The 26,172-nt window shown below is 37.3% G+C and overlaps 1 protein-coding gene across 5 annotated transcripts in view; it reads left to right on the plus strand.

Annotated features, from left to right (window-relative positions):
* Window positions 1-5,860: 5,860 nt before the first annotated feature.
* The window catches only part of LOC109430942 (homeotic protein distal-less), a 239,049-nt gene continuing 218,737 nt past the window's right edge, over window positions 5,861-26,172 (plus strand). For all 5 annotated transcript variants that reach the window (XM_062852612.1, XM_062852614.1, XM_062852613.1 and 2 more), the window contains exon 1: window positions 5,861-8,014. In XM_062852612.1, the coding sequence (XP_062708596.1) occupies window positions 7,911-8,014 (104 nt within the window). In that variant the 5' untranslated portion in view covers window positions 5,861-7,910. The remainder of the gene's footprint in view (window positions 8,015-26,172) is intronic.

Raw genomic sequence — 26,172 nt, forward strand, 5'->3', positions numbered from 1 at the left:
GGAATCAGATTAGCTTGAGAATTTTCGAATGGCAGACAATTTTCAGGTAAGAGTGATGGGGGTGCGAGTGAAAAATCCGGGTTCAGAATCGCGCTACAATAATCGTAGATCAGTCGGTTTCCACGGTAGGGCGATGGAAACGCGAGCACGAAATCCGGGACCAGTGGTCATCGTGATCAAATAAATCATAATCGTGATGAAGACCGCGACGTGTATTTCCATATAACTAGTGGATCATATCACCTAACAGAGGTGGCTCCTAGATCCACACCTTACCCTACCCTACTAACCACCATTCCTTCCCGTGACAACTGTGGGGATGCTGTGGACTCCACGGTTTCTAGTAGCAACGGTTGTCGAACTAACATTCCTTCCCTTTCCTGATGACCGTAAGGACGTGGCCAGCGCCGTTATTGACTTTAAATAGCTGAACTCTCGAATTGTGCACATTGAGAATGGTTAGCTAGTCCCAAGCTTTCACATTCATTGGCTCTCTGTGCAACTTCGATTGTTCTGGTCAATCACGGAGTAGCAACTACGATGTGTACGGTTATCTTTGCTTTGCTTTGCTTTGCTTTTGCAACTAGGGTGTACATGGTGAGGGTGATAATTGTTGGAAAACGATGTAACCGAGTGAATTTACATCCAAATTTGGATACGTCGCTAGAAATTACGCGCCTGCATATTACAAAATTATTTGCTGTGTACTTTCGATAATACAATCGAAACAATAAAGGTTGCTGACTAATTTCTGTCTGAGGGGCTAAAATCACGTTCAGTCCCAATACATGTTTCGACTATAAAACTGTTGAAAGTGCATCGATTTTTTTGAAAATTTGCCTGTGCAACTAATGTTGATTGAGAGGTTTGTGTTCGAAATTTCAGCCATTTCCTTTGCCAAATTCAAAAGTTGCAGCGCTGACAAGCAAAACTAGGGGCTGAACAAAATTCAATGACGCACATTCTACTCTTTCATTGCTACAACAAAAAGTACTGCACCGATTCACATGAAATTTTGTAAGTGGAATGAACACATCTTAAGATGTTATTGGGCCAAGTTTGAGCAATTTTAATGTATCTATTACAGATTTACAGCTGTATTTCTGTGTCCCGATTATTGCAGATACAGGCTTTATTTAGTTTTTTAGGATTATATGATAGAACAAAAGCAAATCTAGCGTACAATAACATTGAATGCCGTTCAAATTGATTTGGATACGTTTTACAAGCGAATGAGATTTCGGCGCTTGACTCGTGAGAGCGAGATTTTGCGGGAAAATCTCGCGTGTGAGAAAATGATTCAGAATCGCGTGCGAGTTTGCTCACGCAGGAGCGGTTCATGAGTCTGCTTTGAGTGTGATTTTACCAACACTGCACTGGGTGCAGGTTTTTGTTGTGCAGAATTCACTGTGACTTCTTCTAACAAATAAATACACTCTTGCTAGAAATAAGTCACAGCGACTTCTGCACAAAAAAAAAAACCTGCACCGCCGTGACTCTTCTGCGACAAGTGTGTTATTTGGGATATAGGGGATGTGTGCCATCAGTAATCTCACGCTCCCATTTTCATCCTATTCGAAAACAAGCGATTACGGCACCGATTGATTCCGTTCTTTTTGTTTTCATGGGTGCTCACTTCTAACAAAAAACACAAAAATAAGAAACAAAACAAACAGCGCTTCAATCCTTTGTTTTTCGTAGGATGAAAATGGGAGCCACATGCTTAATAAGGGAACCAATACCCTATACCTTCGATCCTTGCTGACGGCTTTCAACAATGTGAGTCGTGAAATACGAAGCCGATCCATCAGTGTATATTACGGATTCTCTCTCTGCGAGATTCGAAGAAACTTGAAAGCATCCTTGATATTCTAACTGCACACATTATTCAATCCATCATCGTCACAGTGGGCAGAATCGCGAAAATAAATAAACTAATTTTCCACTGATTTGAGGCAATAAAAAGTATGTATTCTAAAGGAAGTCATCATTCTAAATCGATTGGTGATGGTATCGTGACCGGATGCTCCAGAAAGTATGGACGCACCCCGAATAAAACGGTATCATACAAAAATTGTACAGGTTATAATTTTCAGATTATTCATGATATCATAAATTGAATTATAAATTCACGATATAACGAATCATATTGATGATAGCCGTTATCATTTTCGGAGTTTCAACGATAGACTGAATGGGTTGTTAAGTATCGTTACCATTCAAAAATGCCATTTTTCTCGAACAAAAATTTTGTAGAATGGTTCACTCTATAATCGTTTTATCATCGACTTTATGATACAGTGAATAATAAAAACAGAATGGAAATATTTCATCATTCTGCTTTATCGACAAGAAAAAAGCACACCCCTGCGGGCATTTGTCCGTTCTGTCAACTCTGTGAATCATTGAGAGAATCGTTGTTTATTTTGGCGTTGAAACTTTTTTAACTTCGATGAATCGGGAAGGGACTCGAACTGTGTGATTGTCGGGATCGCTGCAGTTTTCCTCGCGCGGTGTTTACGTACTGGACTATTTTGTAGCAGTGCTCGCGGGTGGCTCAAAGGCATAAAGGTTCAAAAGGTGCCGTGAAAAACTGAAAGCGGAAGAGTGACAAGGGGAAAGTTTAAAAATATTGTTCGGAACTTCTTTCAGAAACCTCCGAAGTGAAGTGCAACAACAGTCAATTAAAGAAAGTGAAATTGTGCTACAAAATTAAGGTCGACAGTTTGTGTTGATATGGAAACGGCATAAACCTACTGAGGAAGAAAAATAACAGTAGTAGTGTTCAAAATGCATAGTAGAGTAGGTGGTTAGTGAGGAAATAAAATGTGTTTTAATTATCATGATTATGGAACGTATATGTGTAGAATATCGTACCAGGTAAGTCAGAATCATAAGCTCCGCGTTTGTTTCTTCTATGTTGGTTATTTGGCCCAGACTTTCACGCTGAGAACATTGAAAATTGTATCATTCAAACTATTCCTGTATCATTACACGTATCATTATTATTAGTACAATGATACTTGAACAATATCTAATAATCCATTTTTTTTATACCTTATTAATGGATTATTCACTTATTATTACTTGTATCATAATCATTTCATGAATGAACATTGTATAATATATACGATACCGTGAATTGTATTTTTCTATTCGGGACGTTATCTTAAGTTGTCTGAGCCGGATCAATGGTTTTTGTTTCGGGTTCATTTTGGCTGTTTCTGCTTACTATAGTATCGAAAATCCAAACGATCGTTACCACGATAAACATTGGAATTCGAAATGATAACTTTTTTGGTCAAAATCAAGCTCTACAGTTTTTGAAAACATGGAATTTACTAAAATTCAAATATTTTGCGTTGCGTCAACGAATTTTCAATCTTTTTGCATAAATAGAAAGTTCAATATAATATGTTTCGATCATCTGTCCATAATTTTTGCATCACATTAGTGGGATTCGAGATATGTATTGGTGATTTTATAGGCCAATCTCTTTAAATTTGAGCAAAATTTCAACAAAAAAAAATGTAGATTTATATTTGTTTTTCAGTAGTAAAAAATTTTTTTTCAACGTACATAAGATATTAGCAAGTTACAGTAAAAATTTCAGCTCAATCGGAGCATTGGTTACGGAAATACAGATGTATGAAGGGAGCAACTTTGCTTAAAAATAGAACAAATATCGATTTCAAATCGACAGCTTTTTATAAAAAGTCGAAAAAATTCCGCTCTAGACTGTATTTTTTTCCTTCATGTTTTCGAACTCAGGGCATGATTCTACACTGAAAATTAACATCAGCTTACCGAGTTCAAAAGTGTTAAAAACTAGTGTTATAAAAGCATAACTATGAGAGCTTGCACAGTGACGTCAGCATTATCTTCTTCTCTTTCATTCCTTCGGCGTCGGTCCATGAAGCCGTCCTTGCCCTCAAAAAAATTTGAGGGCAATGTTTACAAATCGTATGAGAATTCGATGAGAAGAGGTTTTTGCTTCAAGCCTCTATCATTTTTGCCACAACTACACGCAGAAAAAAACTATGTTAAAATCAAACACATTTGAGGTAAATTCAAATAAATTGTCAATTTGTTCAGGCCACAAAAATAAAACTGTTTGGAGCAAATCAAACGTCACATTTGAAGCAAATGCAATCCATGTTTGAAACAAAAATGCATCTTCTGATAGATTATGTTAGAAATAAATATTTTTGTTTTTTTTTGTGGAATACGGAAATATTTGTTTACCCTTTAAACTTAAAAAGTTTGAAGGAAGGAAAATCGCTGGAAAAACCCATCTCGCGTGTTGTACTATCAATGCCAACATCATGTATACATCTATTAGATAAAATACGCTCCCAAAAACAACGGAATTTCGTAGAGACTTTCGGTGAACCTTCCCTTTTTTTGCAGGAGGAAATCTTGTTTGATGTTGCAACTGGAACTTGTGAGTTTTGTTTATATTCTCGGCGGCGAAAGGGGGGCTCCTCAATGGGTATTGTCGAAATAAATGTGTAATTGAGTTAGTTTTAAAAATTAAAATTTTGGTTTTAAACATTGTATCAGTTTATCGAATAAACATATATATTTTTGTTTCAAACGAACGAAATTTGTCTCCGTGTAGCAGTGTCCTCCTAGAGACCCTGCAAAACTCTATAGAACAGTTTTTCGCGCTAAAACCTCACTCCGTTTTATGTTTTCCTCATACGGTTGGCAACAAAGCCAACCCGTCTTGATGCAACAGCAGCTATTTGGCGCTCGTTCTAGGTATGTAGATGCAAACCGGATTTACTCCATCTGAATAACACCAGCAAGCGCACCCAGCAACGCCCGAGTATCCAGAAAAGCTTCCCGCCACAACTGAACTGGGGTCGTCCGCCGCAAAGCACGAACACAAAAACAACAACAATTCGTAAACAACAAAGCTCTTGGCACACTGCTGTTTTTCCCTTTGGTGCACTGGGTGTGGGTTTACTGGGTTAGAAGATAGATACGGTAGTATGTGGTGGTGTTGTTGCTCAACTTACCAATACTTGCGAAGGGGTGGGTGTTGTGAACGGTGGAACAAAGAAGGTTAGGTGCCAAGAGAAAGAGAAAGAGACGAACGAGTTTCGTTATGCTTCTTCCATCATTCTAGCGATGGCACTAACACCGGTGTAGATTGTGGCACAAGGATGAGCAAGTGTTGGTGATGCTTTGCGCTTGAAGCCAGTCGAATGCAGTGGTGTGCGTTGTTGCAAAACTTGTTTTCTTGGGGTTCAGGCTTCGTCAAGGGGACTTGCTTTCGTGATGTATTCGGGATTGCATGGTTAAGCGCAATGGGTGAGATGAGCGTGGCTGTACAGGGGGTTCGGGTTAACAACGCCTACGTGAACGCGTGTGTTGCAAGCGTCCAGAGGCGTAAGTTTGATGGAGTCGAATGGGAGTTAAGGTTTTGACGGGTTGGAATAGCAGTAAACGAAATATTTGACCAAAAATAATGCATACGTTCTTATGGAAGTTGATGATAACAAAACAATTTTCAAGAAAGCGAGAAAGGATTTGAATTCCTGGTGAAGTGGTCAGCCACTTTTATACAGTCTTGATACAAGTCAAGAACTCAATCGGCTACTTACATGGTTTACCAAACCCCAAACCAATCCAGTTAGAAAACTTCATGGTTTATGACTCAATTTCGCAGTGCTACGCCACTGGTGGGCTTCATGTTGAATAAATTTCGTTCAAAGCGGACGAGCGAAAAAAGGGGCGGCGCTTGCACACAGACGCGCAGCCAATGAGAAGCGTCAGCCGTACATAATGATAGTGCTACGCTGTGTGTTTACGGATCGAGCCCAACTGTGTTCGGGTCGTTCCCAAGTGTGCTCACAGTCACTAGTCTTTAACGCACTTTGTTCGTGGTTGGTCGCGCAACGAGCGTTGCTTTTTTAATAATTCCCTTGGCGCAAATCGCGGACGTCGGTCGACGTGACGCACCAAAAGGGACGACGACAAACGACGACGGTCGAGGAGAGGAAGATAACGAGTAATAATAATCATATCGTCGGCGGTTTTTTTTTCGATCCAGCGAGGAAAAGAGAGCGAGAGTGAGTGAGTGGATGAAGAGACCCCACTAATCACAAAAAGAGGAAAGAATCAGTCCGTACACACAATTTTTCATGTTATTAATGAAAATAGTATTAAACATTAAGCATAATAAAAAGTACGAAACGGATCGATCAAACGACGAGAGAAGTGCAGAAAACATAAAATAGGCAGAAACATAAATACATACATCTCGACTTCTAGATTACATACAATTTGGAAAACTAATATTATATGCCATTAAAAATCTTGGCGATTCACTTCGGAATTGTTTTCGATTATATCATTACGGGCACGGAAGATATGTAATTTGGACACTCTCGCCAAGTTTTCTGGGGATCATCGGTTTTGCCCGGGCGTGACAATTAGTGACAATTGTTTTCCCTGGTCGTCGTCGGCGGAGATCCAGCTGGAGGAAGAAAGCTGCCACACTCAATCGCACCCATAATAATAATCATAATAATCAATTGTGTGATAGCTGCGATTAGTAGTGATCGTTTACGCGCGCGCCCGGCTCTAGTTTTTTGTTGATTTGGAGTGTGGTTGTATGAGTGTGCTAAACGATAATTTTCCCGATTACGTGAAGACAGTGTCAAAACAGTAATTAGTTTAAATTGAAGCGATAAATTAGTGATGTTTATGTGCAGTTTTTACCTCATCGCCCGAGTCGGTAGTTGTGCCCGCCGTCTACTATCAACCCGGTACTCTACTCTGTCCTAGTCGGGAGACCCGTCGTGGAACTGACGGAACAGTTGACCACGTGATTGTGATTGTGACCTATCATTACCGAAAATTAGGATTAGTGTAATTATTCCTCGGACGGACCTCGGGTTACTACTACTCTACGCTTTTATGAATGAAACCGGCGCTCATGAATGAAAATTGATTTTAATTATAACAACACAATCGCCCCTCGTCCCCGCGGCCTTAAGTGACTTCAGTGAATTACTCCATTTGTAGAAGAATCAATTATGAGCCGCCAGAGCCGTCGAAAGTCGTGATCATTGAAGTGAGTGGAATCACGGCGGCTTATATCCCTTCACCCTCCATCATTGTGTTCCTTATCAATTAGTTTACGTTGTGATACACATTAATCATTTTTATTCACCGTCGGGATCCCTGTGTCAACCAAGAAGATCATCCTGTTGACACATTAGCGCCTCTTTTCGGGCACTCAAAATCAAATCATCACCTCCCGCCGTTGCGAAGGATCATCAACGGGCGAGAAGCGACGGCAGTGCAGTGCAGTGCGTTCAACAAAAAGAGCAGGAACAGAACACAAGACCTCAGCAGGGAGTCCACTTCGGTCCGAGAACCCCAGGAAGTGTGTGAAAACATCAACATCAATCGGTGGTGAAAGAGAAGAACCCAGAAAATACGCACCAACAAGAAAATAAAACACAACAGGGATAGAGAACAACCCAGCGGTAGTCTGGGCCCGAATTAGTGAGTGAAAGAAGAGAATCCGAGAAACACGCATGATCAGCGCCCGAAAGATCCCGGCTTAGGTTGCGCGCGTTCAGTGAGTGTGCCGTTGAAAGAAATAGTGATCGACCTAAGTGAGCAACTAGCAACGAATTCGTGGTGTTCGAGAAACACAAACAAGTGTGATTCGGGCAAAGGAAAGTGTCGCGCGTGCAATTCACAGCGTTCCGTAGGCTGCGGAACCTGTGACAACTACCCGGCCAGTGAGTGACTAGTGCGCGGCCTCCCATCTCCTCAACGGCATTACGATTCATTTCGAAAAAGTGGCCTCCATCGGCGGCAACACGCTCAACTTTACGGATCTGGGGAGCCCTTACGAGGGCCCCCCTAGTACGCCGCAGTCCGGGATGGACGCCCCGGAAGCCCCGCACACGCCAAAGTACATCGACGGCGGAGCGACGGGAGCGACCGCGCCCGGCAAGTCCGCCTTCGTCGAGCTGCAGCAGCATGGGTTAGTGTCTATGAATGGGTTTGTGTGCTGGTTTTTAGTGTTAAGTTTGAATAATGATCGGCGGAATCTAGACGAAAAACAAAAAAATCGAAGCTTTTGTCTCCCAAGTTTGAAAAGTTCATGATTATAAGTTACTACACGTTATCGATCAGCTGAATGAAATATAAAATTTCGGTTTTTCGAGTTTTAAATCAATCCTGGAACAAAATTCGAAATTCAGGCTCTGTGTTGAATGTGAATTAAAATGTACAGGGTAGCGAGCCACTTGAGCAGTGGCCGGTATTTTGGGCAATTTTCGCTATAGCTCAGTCAATTCCAAACCAATTGACTTGAAATTTTGTACACGGCTAGATACTATACGTATCTCACCGCGTTCCAAAAAATGTGTAAATTGATTCAAAATTGGCTGAATTATAGCGTAAAAGTGCCCAAAATATGAGCAATGCCGAGATGATTCAACTTCCCTACTTGAGTGATCAGCTAGCTCGAAACTCGTAAGGTTATCACCCTAAAATATTCGAAGCTTTTCGAACTATTACTTTTGATTCATTTTAATCCTTGAAATAGGGCCCTAGTTGGCAAATTTTGGTGTCTTCATTCTAACATGGTGTTCTGACAATAGAATGCTAATTGGAATACCGTCGCTAAATTCAATCGAAGTTAATATTTCTAAACTTAGATATGGAATCGATAAAAATAATTCCACGATCGATACCAAACACAGCTAGTCGCGTTCGGTAATGGTTTTTTACCGAAATTTTTGTAAAAATTACCAAATTTCGGTAAAATGTTATCGTTTATCTGTCAAATTTTAACGAAGTTCGGTTGAGATTTCGGTAAAATGTTACCGAAGTCGGTGATTTTCTCTAAGTGTGAAGGTACTGCTGATTATACCTACAAGATCAAAGCACTTAGGGTTCCGAACCACTTGGGAAGTGGCTGCTATTTTGGACACTTTTTTGCTATAACAAAGTCTATTTCAAAACAATTGACTTGGATTTCGGTATACGCGGCAAGATATTATACGTATCTCACCGCGAACCAAAAATAATATTATTTGAATCAACATTGACTGATTAATAGCAGAAAAATGAGCAAAATGGAAGCCCTGTCGAGATGGTTGCACTTCCCTACATGATATCTTTGAATACCGCCGGAAATCAGTCCGGGCAACTAGTCGAATACCTTAATGACCCCGCTATTTGATAGTGATATTCGTTGCATGACGTGCGAAGGAAATGCCTCAAAAAGTGAAATATTTCCACTCGTTTAAACGAGATTTCAACCCTTGATTGGTTGACCTACGGCTTTATTCCTTTTCCGAAGGAAAACTTCTGTTATGATGAGTTGGAAATGTGACTCGATTCTAGGTCTTCGGCGTGAAAGGTTTCAGGACATAGAACACATAAGAACGATTTGGATATTGAATTTATTTTTCGGCTATCTATAATTCCAAAAAGCTATATCGCGCATATGTAATACAATGTAACAATATGTTGGATTTAATGTTTTTTTTTTATTAATTGATATTTCAATATCCACGGTGTATCGGTTATTGACGTTATTCGTTCCTGATACAATCGTGGATATCCAGAGATTTTCGGTCTCTATAACAACTTTCATCTTATCAACATTCATTCCCATCATCAGTGGCTGTAAGGACATGGCCGGTATCGTTATTGACCATTTTATGGTCAGGAGTTCTCGAACTACGTACATTGAGAATGGTTAGCTAGTCCTTAGCTCCATTCATTGGTTCACAGTGCATTTTTTTAGTTGTTCCGGTCAATCATTGAGTAGCAGCTACGAACGAATTAAATGCATTGGCTACTTTTCTATTCTCCGCATCGACCAATGTGACGCTTTGCGTGAAAAATCGCAAAAGTTTTGTATGGCGAAAAGCATCTAAAGGTGAATTTCTCGCAGTGGAACACATTTTTCGAAAAACATATTTGGTAGTGATTGTGCGTAATGGTGACCCGCTTTGGTGGCTACCAATTATTTTTTCGGAAAAAGCTTTTTATTCCGAGAAATTTCAAGATGGACGCTTTTTGCCATACAAAATAAAATGATTATACTCCTGCTGGCAACTGTGAACGTACCCCATGCATCCCATGCCATCCATTGAGCGGTCATCTATATTCATGCTCATGCTAAAATCCACGTTGTATCGACGTAGAGGTATTTACGTGTTGTTTTAATTTTTTATCCGTTCGAGCAAACATTTTAAAAATCCATTGAGAAACATTTGAGTTGACATGTTTCAATGGACTTCAATAATTTTGGCCCCAAAATTGGATCAAAAAGTGACCTTTACGTCAATTCATCGTGAATTCTTAGCTTCAACCATTGCACAGTGGGAAAAAAGGTATAAAACGCGAATAAATTCAATATCTTTGCTCGGAATGGATGGAATCGAATGAATTTTTAACACACACTGCAAAAATCTCTATAGTTTCAGATAAGGAGGGTGTCATTCGCCGCACGATGCTGGAAATCAGTGTATTGAGCTCGTTTTACCCCGCGCTCTCTCTCTCTCTCACACATTTTTGAGAAAATCCTCATCTATTCCCGACTGGGGTGCAAAATAAATGGTTTATTTAACTCGTGTTTGTGTAGAAACTTCCATAGTATCGAAAATTTGACATAAGATTGGTCCTTCTCTTGCCGATTGCGTTCCACTACGGGCGAAGATGCATGTGAAAGTTTAAAGAAATAGAGGATATCGGGGTTATTTGAAGATATTCCAATTTTTAATGCCGTGCGGTGAGCCAAACCAGCTTCATTTGATACTACGGTAGTTTTACACAAACACGAATTAAATAAATCATTTATTTTGCACTCCAGGATTTTTCCAAAAAGGCGAAAAGGAGAGAGTGTGGGTTAAAACGGGCCCGATACACTGATTTCCAGCATTGTGCGGCGAATGACGTCCTCCTTTTCTGAAACTGTAGAGATTTTTGCAGTTTGTGTCAAAATTTCATTCGAATCCATCCACTCCGAGCAGAGATATTGAATTTATTCGCGTTTTATACCTATTTTTCCCATTGTGCATTGTAACATTGCCAAATGTCAAAAGCATTTTGCTTCAATTTCTGCCAGTGCCTGAGGCGTATTTTCAGGGGGATTCCTGGAGATTTTTGTAGAATAATAAGACTCAATATAGAGTGCTCATAAAACAGTAGCCTGTGAAGCGAGCTTTGTCCCAATATGGACGTTATGCCAAAAAGAAGGGAAGAAAAGTTAACATATCGGCCGTTTTCGGAAAAGAAATTCCTGCGGAATTTCACAAGGATTTTTTGTAACATTTTAGGGGTTTACTCAAATTAAAAAAAACCGAAATTACAAGAAGAATTTACATCTCAGTAGATTTTATAGACTTTGTAGATTAAGTTCCAGAGGACATCAGGGAAATATTACCTAGATCTCCACGATTTAGGGACCCTCAATATTAAAAAAAATCAAAATTTGAAACAATACTATGACACATATTGCCTATTTTACTGGCATTTTTCCAGATTTGCAGGTATGTCTGAAACATACTAGAAAAACTTGTAATTAGAAGGCATGAAATGTTACTAATTGACAAATTGAGAGATGTGGGATTCGAACCCACGCTCCGTATTCGCTAGACCGGCGATTTAACCAACTAAGCCACAGAGCAAGTAATGATTCTGCTGAATAGAAAGCCAAACTGACTCCGAAGCCTGCTTAGCACTGCTATTTCACAAACTCGTCTCTCTTTCGGCTGAGATGCCAATCCGCTACACACTCCTGTTTGTGCCCACTAACTACAAGTGAGAGCGAAGTACTTTTATAAAGCCGAGACTGCGAGAGTGCGAGAGTAAGTCTGCAATACTGTTTGTTTATTTGTGTATGGAGATTCACGTACCAATTTACAAAATTATTTCTAATTCTTAAAAACACTCCCAAGAAATTCAAGACTAGATTTATTGTTGAATATGATCTTGGTAAAAATAAGTAGATACGCATTGAACAATAGTCTTAACGTTACTGTAGATCAGATTGTTTGCTAGCGTAAATCACGACAACTTTTATTCATTTCAATTTTTTATACAAGCTTGTTTTTAATGAAACTATCTCTAAAAATACTGTAATAGATAAACAATTGATACACGTTTGCCTTTTTCCCAACATATTAAAGGAATCCTGATTATAAGTTCAAATATATCATGCCTGCTGCACTAACTATCAAAGTTACCCACATTATCAAAGTTACACTGTTTTAAGGTAGTGATTAAAATTTTTAATTTTCTCTTTTTTGTGCTTTCCTCTATTGTTTTTGGCATTCCATCCCTTGGTTAAGAGAAAATAATATTTGCATCGGCCCATTCATCTCGAAAAAAGAGACCTTGAAGTTTGTGGCTTCAGAAATCTACATTTGTAAAACCGGTCCTGATAACGTGTGACGGTTTTTTTTTGATGATTTCTCTGTAAAAAAGAATAAAAAAACAACATTGTAGATGGTAATTTTGTGTTGGAAGTTCTCACTTAATATCTTCTAGTTGTGGAGTAAACTATTGAAAATCCTAGCGTAGTTTAGGCCGAAGACGCGACTGCTCGAGGGTTAAACATGTTAAAATACAAAAGTATTAAAATTGAAAAGTATAACAAAAAAAAAAATAAATAAATAAAAGCATATATTTTTGCAGTTTTTGACGACATCCCTGAAAATTACTCAATGAATTTCTTAATTGTAAAGTTATGGGCACAAGACTCGTGTGATTTCTAGTAAAAAGAGGTGATGTAGTTAGGATTTGATTAATTACTGTGTTTTTTCTTGTGCGTTTTTCAAAGTCATTTAAAATACAGCAGATTTGTTCTGAATATTTACCATAGTTTTTTTTCCTGGAAGTTCTAGGATTTTTTAATTAGCTAAAAGAGTCAGAGATCTTTTTTGATTTAAATTATTTTTTCTATATTCTCTTTAAGGCTCAAATGAGAATCGTATAATATCCAAAAGTGAAAAAGCACTTTTTTCCAGAATGACAAAAAAGTGAACAAAACCAGCGTGTCCGATTGTCATAATTGACTAAATAAATAGTCGGACATTCTTATTTTCTTCGATTTGTGGATCATTTTTGGAAAAAGTGCTTTTTTAGTTCTGGTATATTTGCCATTCTCAATAGAACCTTAAATATTATTGGATGTATTCAATTTATTTCCAAAGACCTATTTCAATAATTTTAAAAGAAAATTACCCAGATGATGATCTTCCACACAATGATGCTTTAGGCTCACAATTATTGGATCATGTTTTATTTATTTTCTTCAAAAACTTATGAAGTGTTCAAAAAACTTCGTCACCGTTAAATTTCTGTTTTTTCATTGTTCATAAGCTCTTCAATTAAAGTTTAAGGGTTCATGCCTTGAACTTGATCAAAAATGTTTTACATATTTTGAAAGTATACTAGCTAGGCAATACACATTTCAAGCTTAATAAAGATTAGAGCACCAAAATGAAAGTTGCAACCCATTATATCCCTGCTACGCTCATTTTTTTTAAAAACAATTATCTCGAAATTGTATTTTATAAATATCTGTCACGGGCTTTACGACATCTTTAAAACTAGATGACCAATTTACAAACTTTTATTTTTTATTTTTTTTGTATTTTAGATCTCGAGGTTCTGAACGATTCACTTTTTCATGAATAATTGCAAAGTTGGCTTAAAAAATGCCTGACCCACAGGCTTAAAATCTTCATAATTAAGACACAAAAAAACTTTGTTTTAAATTTTAGCATTTAAACCATTTTTTGGCAAAATACCTAGATTCTTATCAAGAAAAACATTTTTTTATTTTCAACATTTTAATTTTTAGTTTTGCTGTTCACGACACGAGCCATCGTACTCAGCAAAAGTTCCTTTAAGGGTCTTTCAAAGAAGACGTCTCGAGGGACTGGCGATAAATTTAATAAAAAATATATTTTTCATAATAAAGCAATGCTATACAACTGTGTTCATAAAAAAAGTTTTCACTGCTTAAAGTACAACATAGCCAACTTTGACATGCTGTATCTGTGTTCTCATATGAGCGTTTGAGCTGAAAATTGGACAGCGAACTAAAAAAAATGGTGAATATTCTTATAACAAAAACTGAGAATTTTCAAAGCTCATAAAAATAGTTGAACACTATGTAAAATTGTTCAAAATAATAGCAGTGTAAATAAATTGAAATGCAGCCTCCCGAGTAGGAGGAAAAATCTGATGAATAGCATATTCAGTTATTATTGATTGAATTACTGAATAGCAAAAACTGATATTGGTTTGATTGATATAAGAGGTAAAAGAACAGAAATAATAGTAAAATCTTGTATCAATAATAGCTCGTTAAGATATTACAAGATCAAAACAATAGCAGACAAGATTTGTCATTTTCTTAGAAAAAAAAAATAAAAAAAAATGTCAGCATGCAGCATTGAACCTATGACCTTAGGATTCACTGGTAGCGTTGCTTATCACTCAACTGTAGCTCGCTGTTGTAAATAGCATGGGAATAAGAGCATGCGGTTCTTCGTTTCCACAGCTCAGAAAGGGGCCCACGGCATTTCACTTACATTGAGCCATCTCTATAGGTGTACGTGTTCCATTTCGTGCAGAAGAACTTAACTTGTTCTTATGTAGTTATTTTCAGCTATTTCGACAAGAACAAAAATTGATATCATATCACTTTGAGCTATTTGTGCGATATTCATTAGATTTTTGAATAACATATCAAAATCGCATCGACCTATGACAGCAAAAAAAAATGTTCGATTTGAGATATGATTTAGATATTCTCGTCTACCCGGGTTCACCTGGAAGAACCAAGAAATATTTTCGCACGCTATTCGAACAGTTTCCGTCTTGGTTACAAGATAATGTGTAAGATTAAAAATTTAAAAATGTTCGTTGAATAAAAAAAACACAAACAAACACTACTATTATTATGATCAATTTCACATAGTGTTAATCTTTTTCCACGTGCTCAGATTTTGCTATAACGAAATTCATTATATTTGTAGTTTGCTGTCAAATTTTCAGATCAATCGTTCGTAGGAGAACAAAGTTACAGCATGCCAAATTTGGCCGTTTTGTATGGAAAACTGTACTCACTGCTATTTTTATGAACAAAGCTGTATGTTCCTTGAGAGTTACTTTACAATGTTGTGCGCCCCTCACGTCAATAGAATAAATTGAACATGTTTGAAAATATTGATGAAAATGGTTCACTATTACGGGCTTTTAAGATATATAATACCTTTAGCGTTATCTAGACAACAGCAATTTTTGAATATGCATGCAAACTGGACCAAAACAAAAACATCTTTTTGCTGTTGCTGCAAAGCAGGAATGCCATATATACAGATTTATTTGTATTTTGGATTTTCAAGCTTTTATACAGATTTCGTTTCATTTGGCCATTTTTTTAGTTTGGGATACAGATTTTTCTCCCAGATGAAGAAAAATCATCTGGCATCCCAGCTGTTAAGTTCTTGCGTAATTAATCTCACAACGTGAGTTTTTTTTTCTTAAACATATCTACGGGATGAATAGGACTGAACTGTACTTCGGCCTCTACATAGAGAATGTTTCAGAAATTCCATAATAAATCCAAGAAATCGTCCAAGTTCTTCTGCAGAGTGCAATTTATTTAATCATCTCATACGATATTATTTAAGGGATGCTTGTGAATGGACACGCAGCTTTTATTTTTGAGATTTCCTAAAATTCATCTTTAATATTTTCAAAACTTTCTGTAGAAACATTTAAAAAAATTTCTAAAGAAAATTCTTGAAATTGAAAGGGTTCCGGACAAAAATAGATCAATTTTTAGTTAAATTCTTATGGATTATTGAAGAGAACTTTTCAAGATATTTCTCTGAAGAAATTCTTCAAAAAACCGGAAATATTTTCATCACGGATTTTATGTGTATCTTGAACTTTCAAAGAACATATACAAGTTTCTAAAAATAAACAAATTTGTTTCAAATTCTGATCTGTTAGATAGAGATGTTTCGATAATAATGTGCCTAATTTACCGGTTGAAATTTTCATGGTGATCCGCTATATTTTTATAGAGGCATGTTTCTGGAAATCCCCAGACAATTTCCGAAAATCCCCTGGAAAATCTGTTGAGATTTATTTTAGATTATATAAAAAAAAATGCTGTAAGAAGTGCAGTGAAAACTTGAGAGAAGAAATCCTGGGTAATCTCAGCTGACATTCCTGAATAAGCTAGCGGAGAAATAATCAAAAAAATTGAAGAAACGCATGAAAGAATTTCCAACTAGCTTTACTGAAGAGAATCTTGAAGAGGCTTCAGCAAGTGAAACAACTATTCATCATTATCCATAGATAATTTTTCCAGAGGTAATTTGGGCTCTTTTTTTCCTGCTTTGTTGCAGTAATTCTCCCTCTAAAATGTAAACAACTGTCCTGTTACAATCAGGTTATTTTTCTAAGAAATTTGTAGTGTTCTTTAAAATTTCTTCTTATTTTTTCAGATTTTTTTTTCTATAAATCTAGTATTCTTTGGAATGTTACTTAAGTGAGCTTTCGAAGTGAGTGTATTGAAACCAGTGTTGGTAAAAACTCGAATCTCATGGTTGAGTTGTTTCATGCGCGATTCTTGATTCGCCAAAATCACCGCCGGAAAAATCATGCATGAGTTAACTCATAATTTCACTCATTGCTTTATTTCTTTGTGTTCTTAATATTTAAATCGAAGTTTTTAGGATTGTATGATAGAACAAAAGCAAATCTTGCGTACAACAACATTCAATGCCATTCAAATTGATTTGGATTCGTTTTACAAGCGAACGAGATTTCGACGCTTGACTCGTGAGAGCGAGATTTTGCATGAAATTCTCGCGCGTGAGAAAACGATTCAGAATCGCGCGCGAGTTTGCTCACACAGGAGCGGTTCATGAGTGTGCTTTGAGTGTGAGTTTACCAACACTGATTGAAACAGTTAAATCGGGTTTGTTTTTCAAAGTGCGGTAATAAAGAGATATGATATTTCAATATTGTTACATTCCCATCATGATCCCACATGCTACACTTATCCGGGCAACCGAACAGGTGTAATTGATTAATTCAGCAGCTAGGCTGTACTATTTTCCTGGAAAAACAGTCCTGAACTATTCCCACTCGTACGAAACACTTTTATTCATAGACATTTAACCCATCAATTGAATTAACCCTTCCTGGGGCAATTCCTTTCGAATGTCTTCTGCCCAGCACAAACACACTCTATTGGGCCCCATCGTCAGCAGCCAGCCGTAGCATAATAAAAGCGCGAATAAATAAATCAAGCGCAATAAAACTGAATTTTCCTATAGCGAAGTGTGCGAGTTTGGTGCCAGCTGCTGCGCTACTACTAGACCCGCTTCTAATAGACAACCGTAGCGGCGTACTCTCTAAAATAAAAACGCTCATTTTTGAGTAGCGCCCATGCCGCACAGGGACTGTGTTGGAAACACACATTTTTTTAAATTGCTCGTACGCTCACATTTTTGCAAAATATCAATATTTTTCGGTATTTGAAGGTGGTTTATAAATCCAGTGAGCTGCCATGTCGAAATTATTGCAAAATACATGCTCATGTGAGCGTACGAGCAATTTTAAAAAAATGTGTGTTTCCAACACAGTCATGTGCGGCATGGATGTTTACTAAAAATGTGCAGGCCGAACACATTTTTGAGCGTAGCCGTTTTTGCGTGTAGTGTTGCGTTGGTTGGAAGGTACCGCACCACCACCCATAGGAGCAGCAAAACTGAACGGGTTCCGACGACTCTTAAGGCCTCTTAGCGTGTCATCGCAAAATGGCTTCTTCAAAATCATTGACCGAAATCAACTTTACACAACATTGCACCAATACATATTTGTAAAAAATCGACACTTATCTTATTCTATAAAATAATCAATTTCATGCGAGATATTCGGCATAAAAATGTATTCACACTACTTCAAATACAAGCCTCTTTCCAAGTAATCACGATGACTTAGCATTATTTCACTCGAAAGTAGAAATTTTTAACGATTTGTTTCTACCGCTCTAAAAATGTGGTTGGCGGTGTTTACCACCCACCGCAGTACCAACGACGACGACGGCAGCGCGGTGATGTCTTTTGGCGCGCACAATCATCGATCATGGCACGCAGTGATGTCGATCCTGCTGGCCAAAGCATCAATGAAATTGATCGAAATCAATTAAAAAATCCAGTCAAACACATTAATTATGCGTCATAAAATCAAAACTAATTTGTGGGGTGATTATTTTTTAACTTTTTTACCACAATTGTTAGTGAAATAAGCAAAGCATTAAAATTCACGAAATCTTCACCAAGCGGTCCGCCAGCACTGTTGTTGCAGCAAACATAAACAGTGGGAGAGCGTACCAAAATAATTCGATCATTTCTAGCTTGTTACATAAAAAATCTAACATTTTTAGTGACATTTGGATATGTTTCCTTGTTATTCATTGAAGTAGAGTAGTTTACTGCTCGAGTTGCGTTCAAATGATTCATATTCTCGAAATGTTTACATTGGAGGTACCGAGACAAAGAGGTGCTATCTTTGTTAGTTTGTTTATGAAATTGGTATAGAAAGGCTACACAACTACTATCGTGCTTGATGATTGTTTGGAATAAGAATCAAATAAGAAGAGCAAAATATGAGCTGACACGCTAAGGGGCCTTAAAACACCGCGAGCGCCCTAGATGAAGCAATGAAACCTCCACGCGCTGGCTGCTTCGGCTGGTACCTAGTGTGTGATTGTGTGATTAGAAAACGGAACAAATTTTAACGAAAGATACCAACTGAGTTGAGGACTTGTAGGTAGAGGAGGTGGCGGTGGCGGCGGAGAGGGCATCGAAAGTGTTTATAAATCAATCACCAGATGTCGTAAAGCGAAATTGTTGTTTGCCACTGTGCTTGGCTAGATGCGTGAGATTTGTGCGTGAGGATACTTTGTATACGCACTAAATGACATCGGTAATCGCAAAAGTTGCTACAATGTATTTTACGATTGCGCTTGAATCTCAAATCAGACTGACAGTGATGTTAGGATGTACAGTATGGGCCGAATTGGGTTTTTAAATTAAGAAAAATTCAATGATTTTTTATTTTTAAACAAAAGAGCACCTTTTTCTGAGCCGCTATGATTTTTTTCAGATTTTTAGAACTTTATTTTGGTATCTAAAATCAATTTCAAAGAGATTTTTTTAAATCACCTTTTGACAGCTGGGCAACTGCTTGACAGCTCCGCTCAGTACAAAATGCGACGAGGGGTGATTCGACAAATCGCTCCCGTACAAAATTCAAATTGATTTTTAAATAGGTTCCCGGGCTCCAAAATTGATGAAAATTTGGATTTCGGCTCAGTTTGGCATGCAGATTCAGAATATGGAATTATCTCAACACCACTAAAGAAGCCAATTATGCGCTTTAACTAATTGTCTAAATATTCGAAAAAGGATAAATTATTAGAACTTGTGTTGAAACGCACACATATTCGTTAGTTTAACCTGCCAATTGTTGGCAGCGAACATAAAAATAAACTACTTGGTGAGCTTATTCCATGTTATAGATTTTGTTTGCTTTTTGTTTAACTATTAGACAACTTATAGATTTCTCAAAATGAACAAGCCATTAACACTTCCTTTTCTTCTTTATGGCTTTGTTCCCACTGGAACTTGGCCTGCCTCTCTTAAACTTAGTGTTCTTTGAGCATTTCCACAGTTATTAAATGATTGGCTTTCTTTGCCATGGCATGAATTTGTATATTGTGAGGCAAGGACAATGATATACTATGCCCAGGGAGTCGAGAAAATTTACCCGACCGGAACGCGAATCGAACCCGCCGTCTCCGAATTGGCAATCCATAGCCATAACCACTAGGCTAACTGGAGAGCTATTCAAACTTAAAATTGCTAAAATTCAAGTACGGGAAACTACAGACTTGTTAGAAACTCAAAATGGCCGCCACAATGGCCGACTTGGCACCTACTCACGATTTCGAGCGCACAAATCTCTTCGTAAACAAAACCAGCGCACCTGAGCTTTTTATTTTAGGATGATTACAAGTGAGCAAGAACAGAATAAGGCATTTTATGAGACGTTTCAAATCAGCTGTTTTTTGAATGTTTTCCAGTTTTGAAGTCCAGCCGCTGGGCCCATTTATTTACATTTTCGCTAGCATAACATGTGACACAGGCCCATCAAATAAACGGGGATCATTCATCTGCAAAAATGCGTCAATCCGCCCACTATAATCAATATCCGTAGACCGTGGGGAGGTTTTTTTTATCTGCTAGTGATGTCATGCACCTCGGGGGATTGATACATGCCACATTAGAAATCAAAACATTTCTGTCAGCAAAAATCTGATTGGCACTCACCACATGTTATGCTACTTTTCGTGAAAACAAAAACATCAAATGTAAACAATAACAATGAGCGGCCCATCGGTAGCACGTCTCGTAAAATAGCTTATAATAAAATGCACTGATGTTTAAAGCTTGCTTCTTGAGATTTGTGCGTCTGTAGTTCCGATGCATTGTTGAAGCTGGATTTCAAGACGTTTGTCCTTAACGTTTTCTGAAACCAAAATTCTTCTGCCTTTTAGATTTTTCTCGGTTTCAAACCTGATCAATGTCGGTATTATTTTGCCCACTACTGTCGTCGTGCGCCCCGGCAAGGCAAACAAATGCACAATAACAATGATAGTTTGACAGAGAACATCATTAACCAAACAACAATCAAAGAGCTAAATTTTCAGAAACACTTATTAAGACACTTATCTCGCACGCCACCAAGGAGCAAGCAAATATTTGTACCCTCAGACATAATCCCTTCACGAGTTTTATTTGCTTCCCCAGCGTAGCAGCGCAGGTATACCTATCGATTGTGATGGGGTCTAGCATAGCTTTAAAACCCCGACGTTGTTCGCCCGCTCGGTACGTGTGATGAACTGTGCATTCATTCGGGATCGGGATCGGGTTTCATGTTTGCTTATATTTCGCTTCAAGATTCGAATTAGGCATCGTAAAATCATAATGATGCTACTGATTGACGAGCAGCCACAGAAGTATGGGCTAGGTATATAGGCTGAGTGAGGATGGAGTACGTCGATGGTATAGGAAAAGATCGTGTCGTCGTTGCTGTCCTAGAGTATTACTAGAGCTACGGGTAACCTGATGGTGGTGGATTAAACGCAATGGTAGTCGGATTACGTGGAGAATACATTGAAAGCATGAAGTGAAAAAGCAAATATAATCAGTGCACGCGCACGTCGATAAATAGCGCACCTTCTATGATGACGGCGACGACCGCGCCGGTAGTAAAAGTGTTTCATCTTGATCTTGAAAATATTGACGTGCTCAAGCTCATGCAAGCTGCCGATAGATCTCGCGTTGCTCACGATTGAAAATGCGAATATTGAGTAGATGCGTGTTCAAAGGAATAAGACCGTGAAATAAAGTGATGCAAAGTGCAGATATTATTCGTTCCTAAAATTTGTTTATTTTAGTTTGCAGAGTCAACAATCATACCATGTTGAAAACACCAGTTCTCGTGTTAACTACTGAGGCGAAATGTTGAATACTTCGAAAACCATTAGAACTTTTTTCGTAGGCTCTGAAAAATCCAAACTTAGATTTTTGTTTTGTGTTTGGAAATTGTGTTTATATCCTAAACTTTTTTTTAAGATTTCTCATGATACCTTGTAATAGAGTGCAAAACAACTGATTTACTTCGAATGAGTGTAATCAGTTTTGTACCTTTTAATTCCGCCCTATGTTGCTTATCCTTTGACAGAAACGCGTATTTTGACTACCACTTGTAAAAAAGTGGTAGTCGAAATACGCGTATCTGTCAAAGGATAAGCAACATAGGGCAGAATTAAAAGGTACAAAACAAATTACACTCATTCGAAGAGGGTATTCTGCTTAGAGGGTTCGAAAAGTCGGTACAAGAACTGTTTTACTTCCAATTTGGATGGGAATTCTTGAAAGTTTTGTCGAAATATTAATTTAAAAAACGACACGCACCGTCTTCAACTAGACTGTAGACTATTCACATGGATTTTGTTACAAACGGTGTGGTAAAGTTTATCTTGATTTCTGAGTATAAAATTTAGAAAATTCGTTCAATTTTAGCAAAAGTCTAGATGTATTATTGATTGGGATCATGAAATGTTGAAGTATTGATACATGAAAATTGAAAAATATCCTTGCCGTTTCTTACAATAGTAGAATAGTCCATAAATCAATAATTATATATCATGAGCAATGTTTGTAGCCTGTTTGAAATTTCGTGTGAAAAATTGCTCAATATTTTTACGAAAGCATCGAACCAAGCCACACTTGTTTATCCTGGCTTTGCTCACTTACAAAAAGGGGCTGCTTTTCCAAATGGAACGTATTTGTTTACAAATTCTTAAGGTTGCTGCTCTTGAGAAACGTGAGTAGGGGTCGGCCATTGTGGCAGCCATATTTGTATTCTCTGAAGTTTCTCCTGACCTCAATTTTGCCCAAAATGCAGATGGTACTTACTTGCCATTCACGGCAGTACTTGATCTAGGATCAAGCCTACTCTTGATGTTTTTTTTTTCAATTGAAATCCATTTTCTTTCTCTCTTCTTGGCGTAACGTCCTCATTGGGACAATGCCTGCTTCTCAGCTTAGTGTTCTATGAGCACTTCCACAGTTATTAACTGGGAGCTTCCTCTGCCAATGACCATTTTGCATGCGTATATCGTGTGGCAGGCACGATGATACTCTATGCCCAAGGAAGTCAAGGAAATTTCCTTTACGAAAAGATCCTGGACCGACCGGGAATCGAACCCGTCACCCTCAGCATGGTCATGCTGAATACCCGTGCGTTTACCGCCTCGGCTATATGGGCCCGAGCCTATTCGTGACATACAAACACCATTCCATTTTTATTTATATAGATAGATACTTATACGTGTTAGTAGTATCCATCGAACACGTTGAGCACTTGTTCTCAAATCATTAACGAGAGCGTTGAAATTTGTTATTTGAACCTCAAATTTTTGCTAGTATGCTGCCGTGAATCGCAGTCAGTCCCATCTGTAAAAAGTAGGCATTTAGAAAATGGGCTCTGATGTTTTCAAACTCTATATATATGTGATAAAAACGTCATGAATTTAAAATTTCTGCGATCATTATGAAACTTTCACAAAATGTTTCAAACGTAAGAGTGTAATTGTGAAAAAATATAGCCGCTGTTCGGTTTTGTACAGCAGGGCACCCAAGTTCGTAATGGGACTAACTTGCGATTACTTTTCATTGTGAGACAATATGAATTGCTGTTGTTTTTCAATTTTACTGTACAAACTTTATTTTTATTCACTCAGCTGAAACATCATCCGAAGAAAAATAGAAAACTGCCATTAGTTAAGGTGAAACATCAAGAAATCGCATTGCAATTTTGCATACAAACTTTAGAACATATGGGAGCTTTGAATTTTTAACATGTTCAAAGTCTGAACTGCCCTAATAGAGACTCGCTAAATGTGCTCTACGCCAACGTGGTGCACCTAGCTTAACATCTTGGGAGGGTTAAGATAAGATTAAAAAAAATCAAACTGTTGACAAAACTCTAAATTTTCAAAAAATAAATCTCAGCTTGTGAACCTGATTTTATATATTTATGTTTTGTTTGGAAGATATTTAATCCTTGAGCAGTCGCGTCTTCGGCCACTCTCAGCGACACCCAATTAGTAAGGATAGGAACATGATAACATCTAATTCAAATATTATAAGATCAAACTATCTAAAATTGTATATATCTATCACCAAACGTATAACCGTACTATGCCATGGGGTGAGGGTTCGATTCCCGCACCGTATGATGAAACTTTGAGCAAGAAAAGTTACCTCCTAGCATCCACTGGTGCTCTTAATATGATTGGTGTCCATTGTCTAGTGTTAAGTTTCATTCAGTCTGTACAGCTTCTGACTGAAGATGATGTCCGTGGCGGCGCCATGTTTTAGATCAATGTGTGAAAGAACTGATTTTGATCGTGAGTGAGCAGTACTTTTTAGATCTTCCAATTACAATAAATTTTCTGTAGACGAATATTATTACGGATTTCACCAAAACTATTCAAGCTGAAGGGATAGCATAAAAAATGAAAACCAATAATATATGTTTCTGTTGAGAACTGCATATTCTCCCAAACTAAAATAGCAATTTTCACAAGAATGCACGTCAAACCGGAAAAGTAATAATGTGTGATTGTCATCATTGACAAAACGAACCTCCTAAATTATCAGATGATTAATTTATTGAATTCGTATTACCTTTGCAAGCTCAACATCAATATCTTGTTTATTTTGTTATATAACTTAAACGGAAGATCTCAAGAAGCCTCTGCTAGATTCCGTGATAAAAAAAAGATCATAAAAATATAACAGAATGCATTATTACAATACACTAAGATGAATGGTCGTTACCATTACTTTGAATATTTCAAACGACAGAGTAACAACATACCCTATGGTATTCCACCATGCCACTTTTACAGTAGGAAATGGGGGTTGTTAAATATCTTAAGAATAAAAAAAAATTCAAATTTTCCAAATAAAATCGAGTTTACTACCATTTATTTTATGGTGTTTTTATTATTGAAATCTTGGGCGCCATTGATTTAATTGTTAACGAAATCCAAACAGGAAAATACGCACACGACATGATTTGTCGTTCAACAATTAAATTTATTATTATTCGGTGGTATTTTTGGAATTTTCATCAGGGATAGCAACAATGAAAGTAAATAAACAAATGAGGCCAAAACTGGGAAAAGTTGTACAATTTGTTATTTGCTCAATATATGCTAAATATTATTTAGAATACCGATCTAGTTTTTACTGCTGCTTCTCCAATTCTTCAATTCACCAATAAAGCTAACTTCAAGAAGGTTTGATAATTCTAAGGACATTTGATATATCACACACATAAAGGATAAAGACAAAAAACACCTTCTTCTTTACAAACCATGTTACCGTTTTTTTTTTGCTCGTGTTAAATTTAAGAATTTTCAAATATTTTTATGTTTAAGTGTAATGAAGATGAAATCCGTTTATTGAAAATTCAGATCATTTTAAGGTCCAGATTTGTAAAATCATTAATGAAAACAATAAAAATTTGCACCAAAATCTAAAATAGATTACGTGCACAATGTTAAGAAATCTCGGCTTTTATATCTCGACGGGTTGCACAATGTTTTCCGACGAGCAAAATACGAAACAAAATTTGAAATCACATCACATTGATGAGATATTGAGCAGATTTTTGACAAATTTTTGAATAACTCATCAATACCATATTAAGATATAATATCAAAATTTGATCGATTTGAGATATGATTTAGATATTCCCGGCTACCCCGGAGTGACTGTCTCAGTAATCAACTTGTGTGTCTTCAACAGATTTTGGATCGCTGAAACCGAATCAGGACTCAGTCACAATTTTGAGCCACATCTCAATCTATAGAGAAAATGTGCGATTTTTGGGCTTTTCTTCACTGCAAGCCATAAAGCATGGATTTTTTTAAGCAATCAATATTTAGCAAAATATTACATGTCAGAAAATTAACCTTCCGTTAACTCGCGCAGTTGGCCACCTCCTTTAGTATCACGCTAATGCTGAGTACAAAATGCGAGATGTTTTCAACGTGTTGTACAAAATACAACAACGTGATCACTAGACGGTTAAATTCGGTAGTTTTTACCACTTCTGAGCCCAGATTCGGATTCAGCTACCCAAAATTTGCCAGAGACACATAAAATGGTTGTTGGGACAGTCCGAAAGGCTATTTTGTTTCGCAGTGTTCATATGGAATTCATAGAATCAACAAGTGAAACGTCCGCTGAATAAGTTATTTTAGTGTTAGCTACTAGTTTTACAATAGTTTAGATTTTCATTTGTTTTGCTTCATGAACATTGATGGTTAGGAGGAAATGAAAACGTGTAACGATATTTGAACGTATTAGAAACAGAGAACTATTTACATAACCAATTATCGACTCATCAATCAGGGATGCTGTACATATATCCAATGCACTGCAGAAAGTATCACTTATTATACTATTTACAGAAATGTTAATTTATATTATAAATTGT

Source organism: Aedes albopictus, chromosome 2 (genome assembly GCF_035046485.1).
Source record: "Aedes albopictus strain Foshan chromosome 2, AalbF5, whole genome shotgun sequence".
NCBI classification, from domain to species: Eukaryota; Metazoa; Arthropoda; class Insecta; order Diptera; family Culicidae; genus Aedes; species Aedes albopictus.